At 37.6% G+C, this 26,203-nt stretch overlaps 1 protein-coding gene across 6 annotated transcripts in view; it reads left to right on the forward strand.

Moving 5' to 3' along the window:
• Positions 1-26,203, forward strand: part of elmo1 (engulfment and cell motility 1 (ced-12 homolog, C. elegans)) — a 137,847-nt gene that overhangs the window by 56,592 nt on the left and 55,052 nt on the right. For 3 of the 6 annotated variants that reach the window (XM_047383640.1, XM_047383642.1, XM_047383641.1), the window contains 14 exons: positions 8,764-8,804; positions 8,933-9,005; positions 9,104-9,154; positions 9,249-9,418; positions 12,876-12,911; positions 15,375-15,474; positions 16,189-16,340; positions 16,426-16,504; positions 17,530-17,571; positions 17,851-17,901; positions 18,049-18,171; positions 19,783-19,911; positions 22,276-22,380; positions 24,690-24,798. In XM_047383640.1, coding sequence (XP_047239596.1) covers positions 8,764-8,804; positions 8,933-9,005; positions 9,104-9,154; positions 9,249-9,418; positions 12,876-12,911; positions 15,375-15,474; positions 16,189-16,340; positions 16,426-16,504; positions 17,530-17,571; positions 17,851-17,901; positions 18,049-18,171; positions 19,783-19,911; positions 22,276-22,380; positions 24,690-24,798 — 1,261 coding nt within the window. The remainder of the gene's footprint in view (positions 1-8,763; positions 8,805-8,932; positions 9,006-9,103; positions 9,155-9,248; positions 9,419-12,875; positions 12,912-15,374; positions 15,475-16,188; positions 16,341-16,425; positions 16,505-17,529; positions 17,572-17,850; positions 17,902-18,048; positions 18,172-19,782; positions 19,912-22,275; positions 22,381-24,689; positions 24,799-26,203) is intronic. The other 3 variants (XM_047383644.1, XM_047383643.1, XM_047383645.1) reach the window with 3 other exon arrangements.

Below are 26,203 nucleotides of genomic sequence, written 5' to 3' on the forward strand. Positions count from 1 at the left end.
GAAAACAAAAAGAGGCACTCTCTCAAAAGCAGGCTGTAAATGGATTACATCTTTGTACCAAATTCAAAATTAATCTTAACCACTCATTCAGTGTGATTTACAAGACAAGTTTGGTTCTCTCATTTGTACAAAGTTCTCCATCGAACACCCACTCAGGCACAGATGAGCACATTATGGGCATGTTATAACGTTCACATTCTTGGCTGAGGACATCCATTTTGATTTGGGGACTGGTGAAGGCTCAACTCTTGAACCACAGCTACAGTGTGGCCATGAGTGAATATTTGTGATCTAACGAAACAAAAAGAGTGACTCCTCACAGGAAAAGGTATTCTTCTTTGTGGCGTCAGTTTTGAGAGAATCTCCAAGTTATTCAATTCAAAAATACTTTATTAATCCCAAAGGGAAATTAAATGTTGTTGTAGCTCATTATGAAGGTTTCTTCAAATAGCTGATGTAGATGCTGATGGCTGTGGGCAGGAAGGATCTCCTGTAGCGCTCCGTCTTACAGCAGATTTGAAGAAGCCTCTGACTGAAGACACTCTGTTGTTGTAGGACAGTCTCATGAAGAGGATGCTCCGGGTTCTCCATAATGTTCTTCATTTTATGAAGAATCCGTCTTTCCACAATGATCTCCAGAGGTTCCAGAGGAGTCCCCAGAACAGAGCCAGCCTTCTGTATCAGCTTGTTGAGCTTTTTTAAGTCCCTGGCTCTGATGGTACTTCTCCAACAGATGATGGCAGAAGAGATCACACTTTCCACAACAGACTTATGGAAGATATGCAGCATCTTGCTGCAAACACCAAAGGACCTAAGCTTCCTCAAGAAGTACAGTCTTCTCTGTAATGTTATGCAATGCTGCAAACCCCCACTAATGGGCTCTTTAGACGATCCATCAGGCAAGGACAGCTACAGTATGAGATTCTCACAGAGTGATAATACTGAGTAAAAATAAATAGAATCATAGTATTAACATAAAATAAGAAAAGTATAACATTAACTAACTGCTTTAACCAATTTATAACAGCATTGTCTTCATAAGCCATACTTTTTTAAATATCTGTATACTGTGATACCGTTAGGTGTTATGTATAGTGTCTATAGTGACATCCAACAGCAACATATCAACTGAGCTTCACCTAAACGTCTGCACCATAGTTGGTCTTAATGCAGTGAGGACAGTGATGGCTATCAGCCAAGTTTGGCAACTTGTCTTTAAATCCACCTAGTTTAATTTTTGTAGCAAATTTATGAACATTTTACCACATTGTTGCTAATAAAATTGTTTTAAATGTAACATAATTGTTTAGAATAAACTAAAATATCAATTTACCACTTTGAATTGCTGCTACAGTGGCCGCTGGACAAAGATTTAAAAGTAAGAAGACCAAACTGGCCGTGTAACCTTAACTTGTGTATTTAAACAAATACATTGATTCAATTTTTCATTATTACATTCAGTGAAATGTTTAATATAATCACACTGCTTCAAAGTTTACCAATTTGCCTGATGCAATGGCTGTTAATTTAAGACTAATATTTACCTCTTTTAAATTCTCATTATGGCCTTTTTAAGCTGCTCTGAATGTCAACCAACGGTTGGTGTCTGGCAAACGGTGACCAACATACTAATAAAATAATTAGTCCAAATAATGACTACTAAAGGGAATCTTTTTGCTGTTTGATTTCACATACAGTCTGTAATGTGGCCTTTTTCCCGGTGCGTGTGTGTGTGACTCACAGATGGGCTAATTACTGTACAAGCAATGAGTCAGTGACGCAACAAATTGGCCTTCTCATTGGATAATCCAATGAATGAAGCATTGAACTATGGAGTACTTGTGCTTCTGGTTTCACTATGACTTGTTTGAAAAAAAGGAGAGTGTAGATTAAGATGAGATGATCTGATGAGATGTTTTTATGAACTTCTTATTTGTCTTACTGTTAATTGGCTTTAGTATAATTTTTTATCTTAGTGTCTTGAATCTAAGTGTCTCCATCGACCGTTCCTCTGCTTTTCTCCACCTCTCTCAGCTGTTGTCTCCCTCTTGTTCCACCGATCTCTTTTCCCTCCTCCTTGTTGCTCTTTGCTGCTCCCTCTCATTCATTCCCCCGCTCACTCCTCCTCTCTTCTTTGTGTGATTGTGAAACTTGTGCTGTTACTCTTCTTCTCTTGTCCTCCACCACCAGCTCTCCTCTCCCTGTCCCTCATCCAACTCCACCTCCTCCTCCTGCATCTCCTCGGTACAATACACCCCGCAGTAGCATATGGCTGTCTGAGTCATACGATGAGGAGTGGGCTTCTGCAGCCTGAGTTGTCTGAACCCAGCGAAAAATTGTTCATTTATAAACGTGGGTGTGCATAAATGCAAATGTGTGTCTGTTTTTTTTGTTGTTGCTGTCCTGTTAATTGTTCTTGTGGGTACAGCCCCTTCTTCAGTGATTTCATTATGTAGATCTATTTGTATGGCAGCATTCAAAGTGTTCTTGTGTGGATTATTGTGTGTTTGCAGTAGTTTGTGCTCATATCCTACGTCTGCCTGTATTTGTGTTGTCTAATTATCTGGTTGAGATGTGCAAGTTCACCCTTAACAAGTAGTTCTTATTTCAGTGCACATTGGTTGAAGCTGTATTAATTAAGTTTTATATTTCACTATCTAAAAATTCAGTTATTGATTCAGTTATTAATTCAGTCATGCCAGTTAACAAATTGATTCCTGTTTAATTGGAATATCTCCTATCATAGTATTGGCTTTAATTATATTGGCATATAGGACGACCCCATCAGTAGAAAAATACTGCTGCAGCATGTCTTTTCTACCCAGACGGGAATAAAGAGGCCCCAACAATGAAGATTTTTTTACAACACTGTTAAATTAAAGGCAATAGCATTTACAAAATATAGAGAAACATAAAGCTGTCCTGAAAACAAGTTTACATCAAGGTTTATGTTGTCTTCTAAAGACAAGTGGCAAAACCTGAAGGGTCTGGAGAATATCTGTATTCAGGAGTGGTCCAAAATCCCTGCTGCAATGTGTGCAAACCTCATCAAAAACTACAGGAAACATCTGATATCTGTAATTCCAAACAAAGGATTCTTTACCAAATATTTTAGTTTTTCTGATGTATCAAATACATATGTCAGTCAGTCATTTTCTACCGCTTATTCCATAGTGGGTCACGGGGGAGCTGGCCTATCTCCAGGCAGGGTCCACCCTGGACAGGTCGCCAGTCCATCGCAGGACAACACAAACAACCATGCACTCACTCATTCATACCTTCTTGCTGCAAGGCAACAGTGCTACCAACTGCACCACCGTGCAGCCCAAATACATATGTCATACAATAAAATCCAAATTAATTACTTAAAAATCACAAAATGTGATTTTCTGGATTTTTGTTTTAGATGCCGTCACAGTTTAATGTGATAAAAAAAAATGAAAGACTGCATGATTTACAAGTGGGAAAACTTGCAAAATTAGGACTGTATCAAATACTTGTTCTCCCCACTATATATGTATATACAATACTGTGCAAAAGTTTTAGGCAGGTTTGGAAAAAATTATGTTTTCATTGTCCGATGAGCTAACCCCTCCCTCCTACTTCCCTTTTTCTAAAGGGATTGCTCAATCCAGCTCTCCATCCAATGTCCGGACTTCCCTAAACCTGAAAGGTCTTACCAAGATCTTTTTACTTTAGCACATCTTTTTACAAGACCAGGTTTACTAAAAGGTCTGTTTGAGCTGGTGTCGGGAAATGACTCGCCTAACCTCTAACAGACTGCATCCAAAAGTCTCGCCCTTCTTCAACTGGTGGTCTGGACGACTGAGTAGCCCACAGCAGTCATCCACTCCTCGACAGTCACTTCTGTTAACAGCTGCTCATTCCCTAATATTACAACTGGCTCTTGGTATATGGGCTAGGTTAATTTTAGTGACTCGGCTTGAGCCCCAAAGCCGCTGTTTCAACAAGCTTGGCTAATGCAACCTATAAAAACCTTCTAAAATATCTTAGAACCAGGCAACAAGACTTTTTACCACCAACGAAAAACCAAAAATAAGGTGACTCAAATAATTGAATGTCCACGATTTATCTAAAATTTTATATGCTTTCTTTAATTAGTAACGCTTTTGTAGGGGTCAGTAACAGCTTAAATTTGGCAACACATAAAAATGTCAATAATGGAAATTAATCAATCAACTCAACCTGTCTTTCCCTGATGCTGAAACTAGTGAGTTTGGAGAGGCTTTGAAGACGGAGGCTCATCCATGTACCCGATGAGGATGTTTCTTCAGATAAAAACGAACAATTTCTTGAAGGAAATACGACTTAATCTTCAGTTTTCTTCCTCTAAATGGACAGGCACTGATGCTCCAGGTTTCGATAGTCAAACAGGAACTTTGTTGTCATATGTCTCTGAAGACAGTAGTTTCCAGAGGCTGAAGTGTTGAAGGAAACCCCAGAGGTATAAATGAGGTTGATTCAGGACTTCGAGAAGCCTGAAACTTGGAGCAATCAGTCGTTCACCAATCAAGTTCACTTCTGTTGTCTGGATAAAAAGGCCATAGATGAAGTCAGATCTTTAATTCCGAGGCACAGTCCTTTCAGTCGATCAGCTGGGCTGTGTCTCTGGTCCTCTGATTCATCTGTAGCCTCATTCTCTGTCCGATCTTGTTCGCTGGTCTTCTGCAAGGAAACAACCAACTAGTTCCTCTGTTTTTGCCTATTTTATAGAGCATTTCCACCAAACTCTTTGTGCTCATTGGCCAGTGGCTGTTGCCATGGCTGTCCCAAAGGTGACCTCAGTCATCAGCCTTGTGCTGTAAGCTACAACTCTCACTTCCCTGAACATCTGCTCTATTCCTGTCTCACTCAACATTACACTTCCTCTTAAACAGAGGCTTTAATTCTTATAACGGTGCTGCTCAAACTTTTAGTTACAGCATTTACTTCATTTACAGTTTAAAACCATTACTTCATCTTCATCTTTTTTATTTATACATCACAACTAATCAACATTATCTCTTTCATATATAGCTGATTGAGAATTTCTAAACCTTAATGTTTTTTATTTTAATTATCAGTTCTCAATCATATTTCAATCATATGTGTTTTAACTTGAAAATCAAAGATGACTCATTTCATTTAATATTTGTAGAAAATAAAAAATTATCATATATCATTTCTTTGATTACACTTTTCAGTATTTCAGTATTTTATACTTCTGCAAAAGATAAGACAGGTAATATGTGACTCCACACAGTCCCAGAATATGAGAATATGCTTGTTTCACTCTCTACTGCTTCAACTGTGTATTTTAATAATTGTTGCATGGATTACACAAAAGGATATTTATTGTAATTTTTTATGGATTTAACTGTGAGCAGTTAATGAATGTTGCATGGATTACATGGAAAGATCTCACCTTATTTTGACAATGTAAACAAGAATGCTTACAAAAATGGAAGTGTTAATCATTTATTTTCATCAATCAACAAAATGCAGTGAATGAACAAAAGAGAAATCTCTTTGGCCATGTGGTATTTATTTGATCATGTGACTATGACAATTGTGTTTAACTGAAGCAAAGAAGCAGTGTCATTGGTGTGGTGTGACATTTGGTATCAGGTATCTGCCATAACAGCAACATTAATGCCAGATATCAATATTGGCCCAAAGTTTCATATCAGTGCCTCCCTACATTATATAATTATATAACTTTCCTTCACTGCAATGTTTGACTATGTTTAAAGCCTGCTGGACACCAATTGTCCTTCAAAACACAAGCAATAGTTGGATTTCTCCTTTGACCCCAAACTTGTTTGCTTTTTTTATCTTGTTTTCTCATCACACAGTGCACTGTACTTGAGGGCATACATCACAAAGCAGAACTGTGTTGCATGGTGATACATTGTGACAACTATTGGAAAACATAGCAGTAACCAAGGTCTAAACTGCACATTTACACATAATGACACAGAGGTTCAGTGATACCCTGCTCAGTATATGACCCTAATTTAGGGTTATCAGAAAATTATGTTTAGAATAAAGTAATCAAAAGTATTTGAATAATGTCAAAGAGAAATAAAATAACTTGAATGTATTACTAATCCAAGAGGAAAAAAAAATACTCAATTATTTTTTTTTAAATCCAGATGTTTACATACACTAAGATGACTTTTGTTAGACAGTTCAGAAAGCCATGATGATGAGGTCAGGACTTTGTAAGCTTCTGATAGGTAAATTCACAACATTTGAGGTACTCAGAAGCAAATGTCAATGTGTTTTAAGGCAACATCTTAAACATATTACATCCTATTATGACATCATGGGGAAAAAAAGGAAATTGGTCAAGATATCAGGGAGAGAATTAGGGCTCTTGTATGCAGTAATAAATGTTTCAGTGTCAAATGTGCGAATCATCCAAGGAACAAAAGCAAAAACGCTTAGGAAGATTACTGAAGATGAGTGTCATTATCCACAATGGACATCAGCTAAAAGGCCACTTAGCAAGAAAGAAGCTATTACTCCAAAAGCAACGTAAGAATCTGGATTATAGTGTGCAAATGGATTCAGTGACCAAAACCATCATCATATTTTGGAATAAAAATGGGGAAACTTGCAAATGCACCAGTTGTGAAGTATGGGGCTGGGAACATCATGTTATTGGGGTGCTTTGTTGCAGAAGACGCTTGTTCACTTCACAAAATAGATAGCATCATGAGGAAAAACAACGTGGAAATATTGAAGCTACATCTCAAGACCTTAGTCAGAAAACTCAAACCTGGGTGGAAATGGCTCTTCCAAATGGACAATAATACTAACCATGCCAACAAAGTAGTTGCAAGGTGCAAAAAACTTCTGAAGTCAATCCCAGGGATAATTTGCATACCTGACCTAGTTACATCGCACTTACAAAATTGTTTTCTGTTTAGTTGGTTCGCACATTTTGTCTACCTTGTTTGATTTTTTAAATATGATCCCAAACAGTCTTGTGCTGCTACTGAGCCACTGTATTGGCTCTAAACTTTGACTTGTGGACGAGTCATTGTGCAATCAAGACATTAAAACTACATGAAACGTTTTCACATCTTGTTTTCAATGAAAATATAGGTGTGATTTAAGAGACTGGATTGTTTATTTAACAGACTGAGATCCCACATTCAGAATCACCCTCTAACATTTTATTGAGTTCGAAAAGTAACATCAGCAGCACTGAGTTTCTCTTGGACACCTTCTCAAACATCTAATAAAGTGTTGTTAACATGTAATAAAAGTTGTTGTCTCACCGCCTCGTAGGTTTGACAGTGTGAATCTGCATTGGAATTTTTTCTTATTTTACTGCAGTTGAAAATGGTTGAAGACTGCTTGGTTCACAAAGTCCCTGTGCAGTCTGGAAAAAGAAAACAGTTTGGACAAATCTTTGCATTTACAGACTTTTGTCTTATCCTGTTATGTAAATATTGTGTCCATCTGTCCTAATATACTTCATTCCTTTTTTGTGTCCTTCCTTCTTTCCTTTCTCTTCCATGTGCCTCTTCTACTGTCCTTCTTTCTTTTTATCTTAATGTATGTCCTGGTACACTTCCTTTCTTGTGTCTTTCCTTTTTTTTTTTACCTCTTTCCTTTTTTTTACCTCCTTTCTTTCTTTCTTTCTTTCTTTCTTTCTATCTATCTATCTATCTATCTATCTATCTATCTATCTATCTATCTATCTATCTATCTATCTATCTATCTATCTATCTATCTATCTATCTATCTATCTATCTATCTATCTATCTATCTATCTATCTATCTATCTATCTATCTATCTATCTATCTATCTATCTATCTATCTATCTATCTATCTATCTATCTATCTATCTATCTATCTATCTATCTATCTATCTATCTATCTATCTATCTATCTATCTATCTATCTATCTATCTATCTATCTATCTATCTATCTATCTATCTATCTATCTATCTATCTCTCCCTCTCTATAAAGGTCTTGTTTCCTTCCGTCCATCCTTGTTGCGTCCTTTATTTTATTATTTATCCTTCATGTTCTTCTTTACTCTTATGCTTTCCGTGTATTCTACCTTACGTCTTTTCTTCCAGTCTCTGGTTTTTCCAGCTTCCGGATTTTAAAGCCTTCCCACAGCAGTTCATAGTTTGAGTCTCAGAATGGGGAATTTTTTCATGAAAAATGTGGGAACCACGGGTTCGGTAAAAAGTCGACTACAATGCAACACACATGTAACATGTGGTGTCTGATGTTAATTTAAAAAAGTTTGAATCATAACTTAGGTTAGTGTCAAAGTAGGAACACATGGTTTGGAACACACTTGTGCTATAGTGAAAACTATTAGAAAAAAAGAATTAAGGCTTAATTATGATCTTTCTGGTACTTCTTCTGGTTCTTCCTACATGTTCTTCTGAGTGTAAATTAGGAAACATGTTTCACTTTCAAATGTTTTTTTCTTTGGCAAAGTTCACGGAGGAATTGAGAAGTTTTAGAGTATACAATGATTTACTTTTCAATGTAGCTAGAGACAGAATCTCTGCTGAGGCCCGAGAAGCTCTTTTTAATAAAGTGGTAATGAAAAAAAAATGAAGCAATTGAATACAAATGGTTCACAAACTCACACCAGCAGTAAGATAAACAAGAGGAACAGTCTCTCATTGTTCCAGCCCTGCAGTATGAAATAATTGCAGCCCACTCTGGATTGAGTGGCAATTCAGTCTGGACTGTGAACTTAATGTGTGCCTTTATCCACAGAAAAAACCTCTTTCGGCCATTATTAAAGAAGTGTGTGAGGGGTAAGTCTGCTTCATGCATTGAAAAGTGATTATTTTTTCTGATGTTTTTTTATCATGTTGTCAGATTTGTTTAAGATTTCATGCACTTTTTAATACCAGCTAAAGTGTTTTTTTTAATTCCTTTATAGGTGGTCTTTGGGAAACCATGAAACCTTTGCTCTTCAGATTGCCGATGCAACCAACTTCTACATCACAGAAAAGGTTTGGTTATCAGTTTTTCAGTGCAGTGTACATCTGGGATGAAAAAGAGGCTATGAGTGCATGCTAATTTGTGCTTGCATGTTGAAAATTCTCCACAGAATCGCAATGACATCAAAAATGGCTCCATCCTGCGCCTAACCACTTCTCCTGTAAGTTTCAACTTCTCTAAATAACATTTCACAGTAGAAACCTAAAAAAAAAAAAAATTTTATTCACATTGTATGTGTGTGCTTTCTCCTCTAGTACCAGACGGCCCTCCAGCTTCATGAACGGATTCAGTCATCCAGCATGGATGCAAAGCTGGAGGCACTGAAAGACCTGGCCAACGCATCCCGGGACATCACCTTCGCGCAGGAGTTCATCAATCTGGATGGCATCTCGCTGCTCACACAGATGGTGGAGAGCGGGACTGAGTAAGTTGAGCGGTTTGCCCATCTCATTTACTCATCTTATGCAATGTTTTTCCTTTCTCTGAGATGATATATCTCTCCTCTCATTGTTCTAAATGTATATTGGTAATACTGATTCCATGAAAACGAACCATAAACATTTATTTACATTTCAAATTAAATTACTAAAATAGAATTGTATGGATTCCAACTCAAATTAAACCTAAGCGATCCATATTTCCTGTTTTTAAGATTTTTACTCACACAGTGGCCCTCATTTATCAAGCCTGTGTACAGCAGTTATTTCAGTGAACTGGACAGTATTTGTTAGTGAAGACTGCAATAGAGAAAATCAAGACCGTTCAATTTAGGCTGATTACATAAACATTCCATTGGCTACACAAGTTGTCAGTGCAGTAGTCTACAGGCTTAGTCCAAAATGTAGAACAGATACGCCAAAATTTAGAACTGCATATAAGAAATTAAAACTGGCCCTCCAAAGTTATTATGTTGCGGTGTTTCTCCATGCTAGGATTTTTCCACAACTGGTGCCATGGATGTTTTAGGACATATGACATATTCCACTACATGAGCGTCGCAGTTCTCACATGCTATGCGTACCGCTGCAACTGCAATTCAGACATTGCAGCAATGACTTAATACCAACGTTGCTTTATGTCATGCTACACTATGCTGTCTGCACTGGTCAATATACACTTACCTCAGCATGCCAAATGCTTGAAACTCAAAAAGAAACGGATGGCTTAACCTACTTCATGATTTAAAAGGGATAATATCAGTTTCACTACTTGGTTGCATGCATAGAGCATTGAAATGTCATTCTCAGATGGTCATTTTACCATTTTAGATGAGCAAAAAAGCAATAAACAATTACATTGAAACAGTGACAGCACGCCAAAAGTAACATACCCCAACTTCTAAATTCAGCGCTCTTAATTCTTATACAGAACTGGAAGCCATGGAAAGCATAACCCACACTTCAAAGTTGTTATAGGACTAGATGTTCCACAAAACCCCCTTTTATTTAACATGTAGCAGTTGTTTTTCAATACACCAACACACATGGCAAGACAGCAGCTTTACATTTTCACCCAGGTGTGAAAAAAGGAAGTGTGGAAAAACAGTTCTGTGAACTTAATGGATGCTGCAGGTTGAAAAGAGTAGTTCTCTGCACTGACTTCTCACTATTCTAAAGATCTTTGAGGGTTTTGTGTAATATAGAGAGTGCCTCTTGAGACCATCTAAGGTAAAGGTTAGAGCGAGTTGAGATTTCTCAGTGTTTTATGCAGACCTCACTATCCAACCCTTTGGTCTGTAAAGAAAATGTTAAATTTAAAAAATAAAAGCACAATCACACAATGTCAAACACGTCTATTTAGTGTTGTGAAAATTTAAAACTGCTGTGTGTCAGGTTTTGTGGCGCTCTCGGCAGTGAATCTTTCAAAGCAAACGGTTTTTAAAATGATAGTGTAATTTTGTTTGTTTTGTAGGTACATGGAGGTTCAAACTGTGGCCAGAAAATTGACAGTCGTCTTTTCTGCTGAAACACCTTAATGTTCTCCTATTTCTGGCTATCAGCCTGTTCTGTTACACAGAAAACCACTTCTCACTTTCAAATTCTGAAGTTTAAAATGATCAAATATTTGGCTCTATTTAATGTTTCTGCGCAGTGCTTTTACAGCAGCACAGTTGTTAACTCGGTGCTCCCGGCTCTTTAATTATATATACCTTTTCTGTAAATGACAGCATTGGTTATTCAGCTGGAGAGAGTTTGAGATGAATGTATGTTTGTTGGTGAAGGAGAAGGAGCAGAGCCAGTGCTTCTGCTGCATTTTCATCTCGACAAAAGGAGCTTCTTAGGCACAGAAATGTAAATGGATATCGGAAACAAACACTCATTAGTTCGCCCGGCATCCATCAGGGTTAAATGTAATTATTCAAGAGGCACAGTGCTCGAGACTCCTGAGGGTAGATCTGCTGTTTGATCTGATGCTTGTTTCTCCCAAGGCATGATGCCTTTTATTCATGTGGAAATCATGCTGCTGTTCACCAGAGATTTGTTAGGCGTAAGGAGATGTCGCCCTCTACTGATAAAACATGAAATAACAAGAAGCATACGTCTTTTTTTGGATTGGTGTAAACCACAAAGGGACAAAGAGCTCTAAAGCATACCTATTTTATTTTATTTTATTTGTGTACAAAGAAAACATCTCCTTATTTGGTCAAGATTTTAGCTGCAGCCATTCTCAGATGGTGTTGGATAGCCTTTTTGTGAATAAATTACCTTTTCTGCGCTTTTCTTGTTCCAACTAAAACCAAAAATGGTTCACAACTTGGAGTTTATATTGTTTTGTTTAACATAAACGGGGCCAAAGTGACACACATAAGACCAAATATATACATGTACCCCACTAAACTTTCATTAAATGCCTGTAAACAAGTTGCACCTCAACCACACCCTTTTTTTCTGTCATAGTTCTGATGAAATTTAACCTAATTTCCTAATTTAACTGTTAGTTCATTTAATTTCCTGCTAGGAGCATAGTCCATAACTTTTCAATATGGTTGTCAATGGATATTTCCAGGAGCTCAATATTCACCTGCTTTAGCCATTCCAAAACATTCAAAAAATCTGGATGCGTATTTGAATCCCTGTCTTTTTGGTCTCCCAGTTGTGCTAAAGTTTTCATAATCTAGCAGTTGATTTGAGATGAAGTCAATGAATCTGGAGGTTGTTCACCACCCTTACAAATTCCACTACATTTACACCAGTATCACTCGCAGCAAAACAACCCCACAGCATAATGCTGCCACCATCGTGCTTGACAATTGGTTTAGTGTTCTTTGGTTCAAAAGCTTATGGTGGATTCCTCCAAACACACGTTTTGTCAGCGTGGACAAATAGCTCAATCTTTTCCTCCTGTCACCGTAAAACATTTCTCCTGAAGTCATGTGGCTTGAGTTCTTCTCTTATACTTTGACAATTGCAAAAACAAGAACTGGATGGATGGGTTTGAATTTATTGTGGAAGTTGTATGTTGTAAGATCATTCTGCCCTGGAAAAATACATTTATATGGGTCATTAGTCTAAAATTAACATAAAAATTGAAATACAGTTTTTAACCCATAATGAGTTAATGTAAACTTCTGACAGAACTGTATGTTTGTTTTCAGTCCGTTCTTTTTTATTACATTTGCAGCATAATGTTGCTTTTAAACTTGCTTTGTAAAAATAAAAGTTTTATGCAGACTGCCTTTTCATCTGATTTTGCTTTGCATGCTTCAAATATCCCAGCAGATTAACTGAAAAATAGATGTTGTGTTTAAGTCTTAAAATTTGGACTGAAAGCTGAAGCAACTGAGAAAATGAAGAGTGTTGTCGTCTTTTCTGTGGCAGCTCCGGCTTTTATTTTTATGTTGTTTCCCCTTTGTGACACCAAAGTTTCTCAAATCTTTGCAGGCGCTATCAGAAACTTCAGAAGATTATGAAGCCATGGTAAGCCCACCTCCCTTTCCCGCTCCCCTTTTCGGTCGGGTAACATCGCTGGCTCTCTTCTCTTCCTAACCTTGCTGATCGAGTCTGCATGATCAAGACTCTGGTCTTAAGGGGAATTTTAACACAGGCTTCCATTCTTAAAAAGGTGCTGCATTTTATTTCCTGCATGTGGTTCGGGCAGCCAATTAAAAGCTTTCACAGAAGACCCAAAGAAAACCAAGATTAATTTCTTAAATTATACCACTTTTACCCACATCTGTGGTTCAGATGTTTTGTCTTTTCTTGAATTATGTCTTGGTTCTCTTTACAAAATGATGCGCAGGTTATAGGGGTTGTCCACATTGAGTCCTTTATTCGTCTTCTTTTTGACTTTGATGTTTTTAGCCAAAAGCTTTTATCACCACAGTACCATCATCCATCTCTACAAGGATTCTCTCTCTTAGTTGTCTCAAATAGTCTTTAGGTTCAGTATTCCGTCATTAAATGTTTGTCTAAGGCAGAATTGTTTTCATTTTTCAGCTGTGGGTAACTAATTTTCCATGGGACTGTTTTTCTAATCCTCTGCTGTGTAGCAGTACAGACCTATGATATTTACTGTTTGGGTATATTATATCTTTAATGTGAAGAACAGTTTCTTCAGTTCTGCAAATAAAACTAACAAAACAAATCTAACTTTTCCTACTAAATAAGCTCCACATACATTGTAATAAAACACAGTATTTGTTAAACTTCATTACAAAAGTATTTGTCTCATGGGTACTTTCACATAAAGTGCGCTACGAAGTTTTTCCCAGACTTGATGTTCAGCTCTTGCGTAAATATTCTTTCTATACTTGCTGACCAGTCTGCGCAACTCTAAGATGGAGAATCACACCTTGCAGTTTTCTCCAGCTTACCCTTACAGGTGCCTCTCAATAAATTAGAATATTGTTGAACGGGTAATTCATTTCAGTTATTTAACTTCAGTAAGTGAAAGTGATATAGATTCATGACACACAGAGTGATATCCATGCCATTATTTCTGTTTATTATGACGATTATGGCTTTCAGGTAATGAAAACCCACATTTCTAAGAAAATTTTATTTTCATGTTAAAATGTACACAATAATGGGGAAATACTGCTGACCCGATAACTGTCCAGGATTGTGAAACAAACACATTTGAAAGGTTTAGGGAGATTCATTATGGACTTCTGCTGTAGCCAGAGCTTTAAGAGCCTCCAAACATAAGCATTGTCAGGTTAGGAGGTTGTAGAGGAGCCAAATGCAGACAGGAAGATGGCAGTCTCATTTTGTAGCAAATTTAATGAAGGAAAAGCAAACTTACAAAAACATGAAGGAATATTCGAGCCACAGAGTCTAGACAGAAATATTCGACAATGGAGTATTTGAGGTTTACACTATTAAACCACCTTGAGCTTAACACATCAGCAGAGCTACAGGCTGGTTGCCTCCATTACACGCTGCTGTTATAATGATAATTCATGCGAAAGGAGCTCAGGCCAGTTACTAAATGCACATGCTGTTCAGTATATGGAAAATGTTTTCAGTATTCTAACATTTCTGAACTTAAAAACCTTTTTCTATTTGTCTTATGGAACATTCAAATTTTCTGAGAAACAGAATTACAGAGTTTTTATTAGCCCAATTATTCAGTTTTACCAGGAATAAACGCTTGAAACATGTCACTCTGTTTGTAATGTATTTATGAAACCTGAGTTTTACTGTCTGAATTGGATTACTGAAATAAATTCACCTTTTGATGATATGTTTATGTACTGTGATCCACCTGTCCTTCAGTGTCCTTTGCTTAGATGCCCTTTCATAAAATCAGCAACTGTAAGGTGGTTAAGCCAGTAGTAAGCAGCAGAGGTCAGCATTGGTTCATTTTGGTGTAACCAAATAATATTTGTAATGTTAAAAGGATTTACAGCAGATCACAGCAGCTACTACACATTTTTTTACTGTGAGAAGGAAAAATGAATTCATGGTTATCTCATTAGGTTGTTCCCACAGGTCCACGATAATCAGTTGTTTAATATGTTCTTGCTTTGGTCTTCTTTCGCTTTCACAGCATCATTGATTTAATTTATTTCTCCTTATATTTGTGTAACTGCATGATTTGCTCTGTTAAAGCAGCTCTCTGGTCCTGAATGAACTCCATCCAGCACCTGCTAACCTTCCGACAGCCCCTGCTATTGGCTGACAGCCGTTCTGTCTATGCTTTATCTCCTCTCTATCCCATGTCTTCGACTATGTCTGTCTTTACGTCTGTCTTTCTTCAGCAAACTATTTTGCGGTCTCAAGCCTATTTCGCCACCCCTCTCTCTCTCTTTGCCTTCTTTGCTGACCGCTTGCTTCTCGTTTCGTCCCAAGCCATCTGGGCTTTGCATTGAAATGCTTCTCCATGCCATCTGGTGTAGAGAGGTTTCCCATTGTTTGTGTGTGCTTTTTATCCTGTAGTTTCGGTGACCTGCTGTCCTTCACTTTGACGGCCTTTGTGGAGTTGATGGACCATGGGATTGTCTCCTGGGACACGTTTTCTGTGGCCTTTATCAAAAAGGTCAGCCAGGAAAATGTCACATTAGGCAGGCTCTGCATTTATGGGGAGCTTGTATTGTTGTTTGTTTTTTTTTTTTTTATATATTGTTTCATGAGAAGTTTCCACAGTCTTATAAATGCTCATATATTTCCAAAATCAGATCTTACTATTGTTTCCTGATGCAGTCGTATAGCAAATGGAAGTGAATAAAAATAGTAAAGGAAACTCGTTTGCCTTTTTTTAATTGACTGCTCTAAATTATTGCAAGAGATTGTTCAGGTTCTTCATAAATACTCACACCTTGCCTGTGGTATTCATATCTAGTGAACGTTTTTACATTTTGTCTGGTTACAACCACAAACTTCAATGTATTTTGTATGATAGACCAACACAAACAAAAGCAGTGCATAACTGTAAAGGGTACTGAATAGGATATATGGGTTTTCAAGATGTTTTAGAGCAACAACGTTTAGCCACGTTTTCTGGAAGAAAATGTAGTTGTCCTTCTGCCCCACAATTTTTTACTACTTTGTGTTAGTCTAGCAAATAAAATCTAACAAAATACATAGACATTTGTGGTTTCAACATGACAACATTTAGAATAAGTTGTACTGTGGTACATTAGCTAAACTCAGAAAATGATTGAAACTTTAATGGTTAGAGTTTTTTAAATGATGTAAAGCAGTCAGATTCCACTTTACAATTTAACTAACTCTGTTCTCCGATTTTCGACAGATTGCCAGCTATGTAAACAAGTCAGCTATGGACACGGCAGTGCTGCAGCGCTCCCTGGCCATCCTGGAGTCCATGGTGCTCAACAGTCAGGATCTTTACCACAAGGTGGCGCAAGAGATCACAATTGGACAGCTCATCCCACATCTTCAGGGGTATGACATCTAATAGTATTTATTAGTAAGCCAGTATTCATGAATTAGTGTTGGTAAAGCATTCTTTTTTTTTGTTTGTTTCCAGGACTGATCAAGACATTCAGACCTACACCATTGCCGTTATCAACGCTCTGTTCCTTAAGGCTCCAGAGGAGAAAAGACAGGTGAGGCTTCAAACTCCACCGCTTCTGCTGTGTCACATCATGTTGCAATCACCAGCAGTTTTGTGCTGTTACAGTAAAATTAATATATGTGTGACTCTTGTGTGATTTTGGTTTGCTCTGTGTTAGAAGATAAGAACATCTGTCTTTCCCTTCGTCTTTGCCAAAGTGATGTTCTTTCTCTCATCTCTCCCTCTCACCTGTAGTTAATTACACGCTCCTATCATCAGCGCCACAGGGCCTGGCGATGCACTTTCACATTAACTATGAATGATGCTACCTGAAGACACGTTGCCAGAGACTCATACAAATACAAGCAGAATATAGTGTTGCAGTGGAGCCTTTTTTGATTTTCTTTGTTTGCAGAAACTTTTTCTGGGTCAACAGGCTTCATATATATATACATAGATATATATTTACACATTTTGTTGCTTATTTTAAGGCGTGTGAGCATCTAGTAGGATCTGATTGATTTCTCATGGCGTGTGTGTGTGTGTGTGTGTCGTGTGTGTTTCTGTCTTAGCATCACAGTGAGAACCATTTTCCCGATTTCACCATCAAATTGAGGACCGTTTGTACCAAAGTGAGGACATTTTGCTGGTCCTCACGACCTATTTTGCTAACGGTTAGGTTTAGGACTAAGGTGTGAATTGACTTTAGGTTAAGGTTAGGGTTAGACATGCACTGGTAATGGTTAGGTTTAGGGTTATTGTCAGGGTTAGGTCATAGAAAGGGTAGAAAATGACTGAAAATCAATGGGAGTCAACACATGGTCCTCACTACATATAGCAAAACAAGAGTGTGTGTGTGTGTGTGTGTGTGTGCGCGCGCATACAAAGGATCCTCAGCCATCAGTTAAGCTATTATTATGGTCTCCAACCCCCCTTCCTCCATCCCCAGCAGAACCACAAAATAGACCACTGACAGAAATTAGACTTTTTCTTTTTTTAATTCCACGCCACATTCACTCACTCACCCTCTCTGTCTCTGTTTCTGACCTTGTTTCCTCACTGCACACGACATGGTAGTTTGATGAGAACATTGTGGATATCCTAAATTGTCCCCTGACAGTAAGTGCACCCTTGATTAGCACACTTTGTAGTTTGCACTGTAGAAGACATCAGCTATCACATCTATAATCCCATTTTAAGTTTCTGTCTCGAGCTTCCTTTTCTTTTTATTTTGCAGCCTGTCATTGCATAAACTTTTTTGCATACATAGTCTTAAGATCAGAAGTTTGCCTTGATATGTTGTCTCACTTTTATCACTCTCCACTTTCTCCCTGCTCTTATATTCTTTGTCTCTATCCCTTTTGCTTCCTCTTCTTCTTTTTTTGTCTGAATCCGCAGGAGATGGCCCACATTCTAGCTCAGAAGCAGCTACGCTCCATCATTCTCACTGTAGGTTTGTCTAAAACTCTGCAGTTTATTCCAATGTTTTCATTAGATTTTCTATCTTCATAGTGATAAGATTTTCCACCTTATATATTTTATATGAAGTAAATCGTTTTCTTTCTTTCCTCACTTTTTTCATTTGTCCTCGTGCAGAATGTAATCCGGAGCCCCACACCCATTAATGATGAGATGGCGCATCAGCTGTACGTGTTGCAGGTGCTCAACTTCAACCTCCTTGAGGACCGCATGATGACCAAGATGGATCCTCAGGACCAGGTTTGGACCTCAAAAAATTTGAGAATTATAACATTTGAATGTTTTATAAAAAAAAGAGTCAACTTGTGAGTTAAACTCCAGAAGCTTAATAACTTGCATTCATTATTATTAAAAAAGTATGAAAACATATATAACCATGCATAATATTCTGATAGATGCAGCAAAAGAGTTGTTGGATTTATAATGAATGTAGTTAAGTCTGTTTCATACTCGGCAGAGGAAGCATTATAATTGCCGCAAATAGTAAATTAATCAGAGCAATAAGTGCAGTGGCTTGCAAAAATAATTATAGCTGTTTTATCTATTTTAGCTGTAACATTTTATCATGTTACAACCTGAGATTTCAGTGCATTTTATCAAGATTTTATGTGATAGACCATTCTTTTATGTAAAATAGCTGAAACTCAGGTTGGATGGAAAGTCTCTGTGAACATCAGTTTTCAAATTATGTCATAGATTCTCAATTGGATTTGGGTCTAGGCCATTCAAACATGAATATTCCATTGTAGCTCTGGCTGTATGTTTACAGTTGTTATCTGGCTGAAAGAATAACCTCCAGTTTAGCCTCAAGTCTTTTGCAGCCTCTAACAGGTTTTCTTCCGTGAATTCACTTTATTTAGCACCTTCCATTTTCCCATCAACTCTGGCTAGATTCCCACTGCATGTTGCTGCCACTATCAAGTTTAGTGTGGGGGATGTTGTACTGAGTTTCCTGTGCAGCATCACATAGGGTTTGTATGATCTCCTCTGATTAGAGCAGGGATTACAATTACAAATCAATCCATTTGTAAGAAGTTTAGAAAACCATTTATAACTTACTTCCACTTTAGGATAAAGTACTACTTTGGGTTGGTCTATTAGATAAAAACCCAATAAAATACATTTATGTTTGTGGTTGACTAAATTTTAAAAAGTTCAAGGGTTATAAATACTTTTTATAAGGCGCTGTTATACTTTATGATCATGTTGTCATTCCATTATCTCTTCACATAAATAATAATTATCTTCTAAGCCCTGCAGTGTCTTGTTCTTTAAAGAGACATTTTAGACCTCAGTAACTTATTGTCAGACTGTTCTTTTGGTGGTGGGCTGATGGACATTTATTTGTTGTCTGTTTTTCCTGCACAGGGGCTTTGTTCTGTATTTATTATTGACTGAAAATAAAATGGAGTGCTTTTATTAATAGCGGTATGATGGTTTTGGTAGATTTATAGACATCAGTGCCCTTTCATGCCTATTTAACAGTGGGAAATCTGTCTTGGTCAACTGGATTTTAGTGTGTAGGATAATTAAGGGATAAAGAACCGCCTCTCTCGGTGATTATGTACTCAAGCTAACAAAATGTCTACAAGAAGTCTCCTCTACATTAAAGCAATGCTTCACATCTGGTCACAGATATTAAAATTAATGGTGGTAATAACAGTTAACAGTATTGACTTGGCCTCAGAATAAAACCGTGTGTCAAACTGGTTGTTGGCCCTCATTCAGTTTTGGAAACTGCCAGACAGCTCAAAAGAGTAAGCAAGATTCTCTCATTATAAAGCATGGATTAGGATAACGGAACCTCTGGTTTGAAGTTGCACTTTAATATATCCCCGTCTGTGTGTTCAGGCTCAGCGGGACATCATCTTTGAGCTTCGAAGAATTGCCTTCGACGTGGAGTGCGAGCCCAACAACGGCGGCAGCATCGAGAAACGCAAGTCCATGTACACTCGAGACTACAAAAAGCTCGGCTTCATTGTAAGTTGGTCGTGTGTGTGTGTCTGTGTTTTTATGCTTTACAGCTTACATTCAGATACATACACTTACATACAATGCATACAGTGTCCTCCACAAATATACAAAAAGCCCTAAAATCAATTAATCTTTTATTGCAGAATCATAATGTCATGCTGAACAATTTATTAAAAACTAATTTTAAATGTGAGTACACATTATTCAGGTAAAAAAAAAAGTTCAGAATTAAAAATAATTAACAAAATCACTAGTACTCCCAAAATAAACATTTAAAACAAATGTTACTGTATCATTCTTTGAATTTCTACATTTCGATTAATCAGAAATCCACCACTTCCTGTTTACTTTTCAGAATAGCTACCCACTTTCCAACTTGCCCATATCTATAGTCATAGCCACATTTAAAACGATTACAGCAACTGTTAATAAGTAGCAAATAGGAAAAGTTTGGTTTGATTTATGTCAGACAATGGGAAAAAAATGTTGTGTGTTTTATTATACAGTGCATACAAACATCTGGTTTCAACTGTGTTTATATCCCAGTGAGGAATAAGCCAAAATTAGATTGTTAGTTGGTTCATCTAGATGTTGGTTCTTAAATATTGAGTGATAGGTTCATTGTTGCTCTGCCCTTCTTCACTGCAGTTGTTTAACAATTAGCTTTCGAGATAATTATTTACCTCCTTTACATGGTGCTCACTGTTTGTGATGGCAAGATAAGCTTAGGTCCTCATTCAGGCTTGTCTGTCGGATTTCAAAATTTAAAATTTAGTTTTTATTATTATTGCTCTGACTGTAGATATTGGCAAGTTTAAGTGAGTAGTTACTTTTTTGACTTTTAAAGATCACCTTACTTGAATGGCACGGTTTATTGTCTTTCCCATTTGGGGGAATTTCTCATGAAAAAAAGACTTTTGTGTTTTATCTTTTCTATAATTCAGGACAAAAGTTTTTTGTGGATTCATTCTAAAAGTTTCTAGAAATTCTGATCAACTTAAAGTATAAATAACAACCATTACAGTTGCTTTTATTTTATAGGAATTGTTGGATATTCAATATTTGTTAAAAACGTATCTCTCACACACATGCTGTGGAAATGCTTGATTGTGCTTCTACAAAGAGAAATAATTTGCACAAAGGGTGCTGGAGCTTTAGTAACATAGGTGGGTAGTAACTAGTTATATTTAGGCAGTTACATTTTCTGGAGTTGAAAAATACAATTTAGTAGTTTTACTGCCATCCTTTTTACATTTACTTTATCATGAAGGATCGCTACTCTTACTTGAGTAAAATGTCTGTCTACTCTACCACCTCTAGTTTCTTCACTGAATGAAGAACAAGCTTGTTTTGACCAAAAATGCTCCTGACACACACCTACAGTTTATGTTGAAGGGAGACTTCTTGTTTGTAGACCAGCTTCATTGTTCTAATGTTATTTTCTATCTGCTGTGCCTTTTGGAGGTCAAGTGAACATACATTAAACAGTAGATATTGTCAATGGAGGTACTTTACTTTGTACTAACTAATACACATTACCAACTGTAAGTACTGGTTTCATAAGTTTTATGTTGAAAAAATTCAGATTTGATAAACTGTTTCTCATTTCAGTCAGTCATTTTCTACCACTTATTCCATAGTGGGTCGTGGGGGAGCTGGTGCCTATCTCCAGCAGTCTATGGGCGAGAGGCAGGGTACACCCTGGACAGATCGCCAGTCCATCGCATAGCAACACACAAACAACCATACACACTCATACACCTAAGGTCAATTTAGAGTGACCAATTAACCTAACAGGCATGTCTTTGGACTGTGGGAGGAAGCCAGAGTACCCAGTGAGAACCCACGCATGCACGGGGATAACATGCAAACTCCATGCAGAAAGACCCCAGGCTGGGAATCGAACCCAGGACCTTCTTGCTGCAAGGCAACAGTGCTACCAACTGCGCCACCGTGCAGCCCTCATTTATCTTATTTATTTAAATTGTTTTATTTTATTTTATTTATAAAAATACCAGAATGTACATGTAACGTTATTTTTTGTCTTTCTCATATAATTTTAAGTATTAAATTAGATGTTGTGAGTAGCTTTTTTACCAAATACCTTTACCCTTGCTTGAGTAATTTCTTGGATGGCTGCTTTTTACTTTTACTTGAGTAAAAATATTTTGACATAGTGCTACTTGAGTACAATTTTTTGAAGCTCTGTTTGTTGATATGCTTTAGTTCGTACCCTCACAGCACCCTTTTTTTTCTGTGCACACTGTGACTGTTTTATTCGGTTTGGTTGACTGAGCCTAAAATAACTAAGTTTAAAAATGAGCATCTGTGGTATGTGTTGAATGTCGGTCTGTGCTTGTGTTTTGCCAGAATCATGTCAATCCAGCTGTGGATTTCACCCAGATCCCTCCAGGCATGCTGGCTCTCGATAACATGCTTTACTTTGCCAAACACCACCAGGATGCTTACATCAGGGTAAGCATACACACACAAAGCAGAGTCACGTTGATGCGAACTAAACCACTGGATGTGTTTCTTTAGGTGTTTGGTCTTCTCTTCTCTTGCTCATTTCTATTGCTCATTTCCAATTTTTCAAACCAATTAAAATTACAATAGTGTTGCTATAAAGAATTCACATATGCTCAGGAGAATTTTAATTGCAAAACCCACCTCTTACATCTTTTCATTTCGTCGGGGTATAACCACGAACGTCAAAGTATTTTTGAGGGATTTAATGTGATAATCCAGCACAAAGTGGAAAGTGGAAGAAAAAAGGACACATGGATTTCAAAATGTTTTACCAAAAAACTGTGGTATGCATTTGTTTTCAGCCCACTTTGGTCTGATACACTTAAACACATTTCAGTGCAACCAGTTACCTTCAAAAGTCCCCTAATAATCTGTTTAGTTATATCTCAGTATAAATCCAGCAATTCTCTGAAGGGCTCTAGGGTTTTATAGAACATTAGTGAACAAACTCCATGATAAAGGCCAAGGATGAGTTGAAAGCCAGGTGAACAGTCTGTTCTTTAAAATAACCTGCTGAAAGAAGGAAAGAGGAGCAAGAGCAAGAGCAAGTGGGTGAAACACACTGGTTGAAAGTGTCTTGAGAATATCACTTCACTTTAAGTACAGGTCCTTCTCAAAATATTAGCATATTGTGATAAAGTTCATTATTTTCCATAATGTCATGATGAAAATTTAACATTCATATATTTTAGATTCATTGCACACTAACTGAAATATATCAGGTCTTTTATTGTCTTAATACGGATGATTTTGGCATACAGCTCATGGAAACCCAAAATTCCTATCTCACAAAATTAGCATATTTCATCCGACCAATAAAAGAAAAGTGTTTTTAATACAAAAAACGTCAACTTTCAAATAATCATGTACAGTTATGCACTCAATACTTGGTCGGGAATCCTTTTGCAGAAATGACTGCTTCAATGCGGCGTGGCATGGAGGTAATCAGCCTGTGGCACTGCTGAGGTCTTATGGAGGCCCAGGATGCTTCGATAGCGGCCTTTAGCTCATCCAGAGTGTTGGGTCTTGAGTCTCTCAACGTTCTCTTCACAATATCCCACAGATTCTCTATGGGGTTCAGGTCAGGAGAGTTGGCAGGCCAATTGAGCACAGTGATACCATGGTCAGTAAACCATTTACCAGTGGTTTTGGCACTGTGAGCAGGTGCCAGGTCGTGCTGAAAAATGAAATCTTCATCTCCATAAAGCTTTTCAGCAGATGGAAGCATGAAGTGCTCCAAAATCTCCTGATAGCTAGCTGCATTGACCCTGCCCTTGATAAAACACAGTGGACCAACACCAGCAGCTGACACGGCACCCCAGACCATCACTGACTGTGGGTACTTGACACTGGACTTCTGGCATTTTGGCATTTCCTTCTCCCCAGTCTTCCTCCAGACTCTGGCACCTTGATTTCCGAATGACATGCAGAATTTGCTTTCATCCGAAAAAAGTACTTTGGACCACTGAGCAACAGTCCAGTGCTGCTTCTCTGTAGCCCAGGTCAGGCGCTTCTGCCGCTGTTTCTGGTTCAAAAGTGGCTTGACCTGGGGAATGCGGCACCTGTAGCCCATTTCCTGCACACGCCTGTGCACGGTGGCTCTGGATGTTTCTACTCCAGACTCAGTCCACTGCTTCCGCAGGTCCCCCAAGGTCTGGAATCGGCCCTTCTTCACAATCTTCCACAGGGTCCGGTCACCTCTTCTCGTTGTGCAGCGTTTTCTGCCACACTTTTTCCTTCCCACAGACTTCCCACTGAGGTGCCTTGATACAGCACTCTGGGAACAGCCTATTCGTTCAGAAATTTCTTTCTGTGTCTTACCCTCTTGCTTGAGGGTGTCAATAGTGGCCTTCTGGACAACAGTCAGGTCGGCAGTCTTACCCATGATTGGGGTTTTGAGTGATGAACCAGGCTGGGAGTTTTAAAGGCCTCAGGAATCTTTTGCAGGTGTTTAGAGTTAACTTGTTGATTCAGATGATTAGGTTCATAGCTCGTTTAGAGACCCTTTTAATGATATGCTAATTTTGTGAGATAGGAATTTTGGGTTTTCATGAGCTGTATGCCAAAATCATCCGTATTAAGACAATAAAAGACCTGAAATATTTCAGTTAGTGTGCAATGAATCTAAAATATATGAATGTTAAATTTTCATCATGACATTATGGAAAATAATGAACTTTATCACAATATGCTAATATTTTGAGAAGGACCTGTAATTTCTTGTCCTTTTTTTTTTCATAATGTGTTTTTTCCAGATTGTCCTGGAGAACAGCAGCAGGGAAGACAAGCACGAATGTCCATTCGGCCGCAGCAGCATCGAGCTGACCAAGATGCTCTGCGAGATCCTGAAAGTTGGCGAGCTTCGTAAGTCGTCTTCAGCAAAAACAGACACGGTTCAAAGTTAATCGCCAGGTTTAGTGTATTCACATACTGGACCTGTATATAACTTTTAGAGAGAAGTTGACACTGAATCCCTCTGCTTAATGTACTGCCTCTGGACAACAGAAACAAGGCTCTTTTCCTATTTTAAATCCAAGCAGACATTCCCTTTATGTTTGTCTTTACTTGTTTAAATGGACAATTTGTTTTCAGTTCTGCTCCAGACTAACTTCTGCTCCTCCTGGTGGGAATGGAGGAAGCAATTTTAGCTTCTTTTTTAGGCTCACGTACCCCTTTATTTTCTATTCTTTAAGAGAATTGTGCTGCAGGATTTATTGGATGGTTCTCTGAAAAGTTTCTCATTTATCTTTAAAATTACTGAGTGAGTCATAGCCTTAATGCACCTTTGCCTACACCAAATTCTTAACATCTACAAAAAGATAAATTATTAGACATGCACTAACCTTGTGAGAATCATTGGGTGAATAGAGTAGCAGGATACATTTTCCATGAGCTTTGCAAATGTATTTTCGCCATTTTTATGTTTTGCTCTTTCAGTTATCTATGCTTCTTTTATTCTAATACTTCATTTATTTATGCATGTTAGCCTCTGCTGCAGAGCTCCTGGGTTTTTTTATTCAGCTTCTTTTATCTTTTTTCTTTCTAAATGCCCCTGTGATGCTTTCTTTGCACAGACTAAAATTTCTTTCTTTTGTTCTTAAAAAAATTGCTTTGTCCTCATTCATCCTATTAAATTTGTTTTAAAGAAAACCTTTTGTTTTTAAATGTCCTAATTAAAACAAGAGATGCTGAGAAAAATGTATATGATGAGGATATACATCTGGCTTTAAAAACAGAAACGATTTTTGTCTTTCTATTATGCTATTATGATCTTCTGAAGGTTCCTCTCAGGGTTGGAAACATCGGCAGAATCACAGGCCTGACCTTGACTTGTTGTCCTGAGGTTCCCCCTGGTAGCTCCTCTCTGCACTGCGTCTATTTTTTAAGCAGACTCAGCCTACAAATAATACTGATTACATGCTACAGTGCATTTATAATTGTTTAAAATAAACCAATGAAAGATTTAAGAGGACAGGTAACCCCATAACCTCCAAAGAATTATCTGTATAGGTGCATTATCTGCAATAATTATAAAATATGCACATTGAGTGGTGTGCATTTTGTCATTTGAAAGAAAGTAATCAGTGCAGTAAGAGCAAAAAGAGAATATAATGGGTTTGTTTTATTGCAGGCTAAATCTTTAACTTTTGATCCATTTCTGTCTCTGATTGAGTTGATATTTGCATCAAATTAGACTCTTTGAGCCTTTCCTGTATGCAGTACATTATTTTAATGGCAGGATGACGGTTATGGTGCCTCGCCAGAAGTA

This window comes from Girardinichthys multiradiatus, chromosome 13 (assembly GCF_021462225.1).
Source record: "Girardinichthys multiradiatus isolate DD_20200921_A chromosome 13, DD_fGirMul_XY1, whole genome shotgun sequence".
NCBI lineage: Eukaryota > Metazoa > Chordata > Actinopteri > Cyprinodontiformes > Goodeidae > Girardinichthys > Girardinichthys multiradiatus.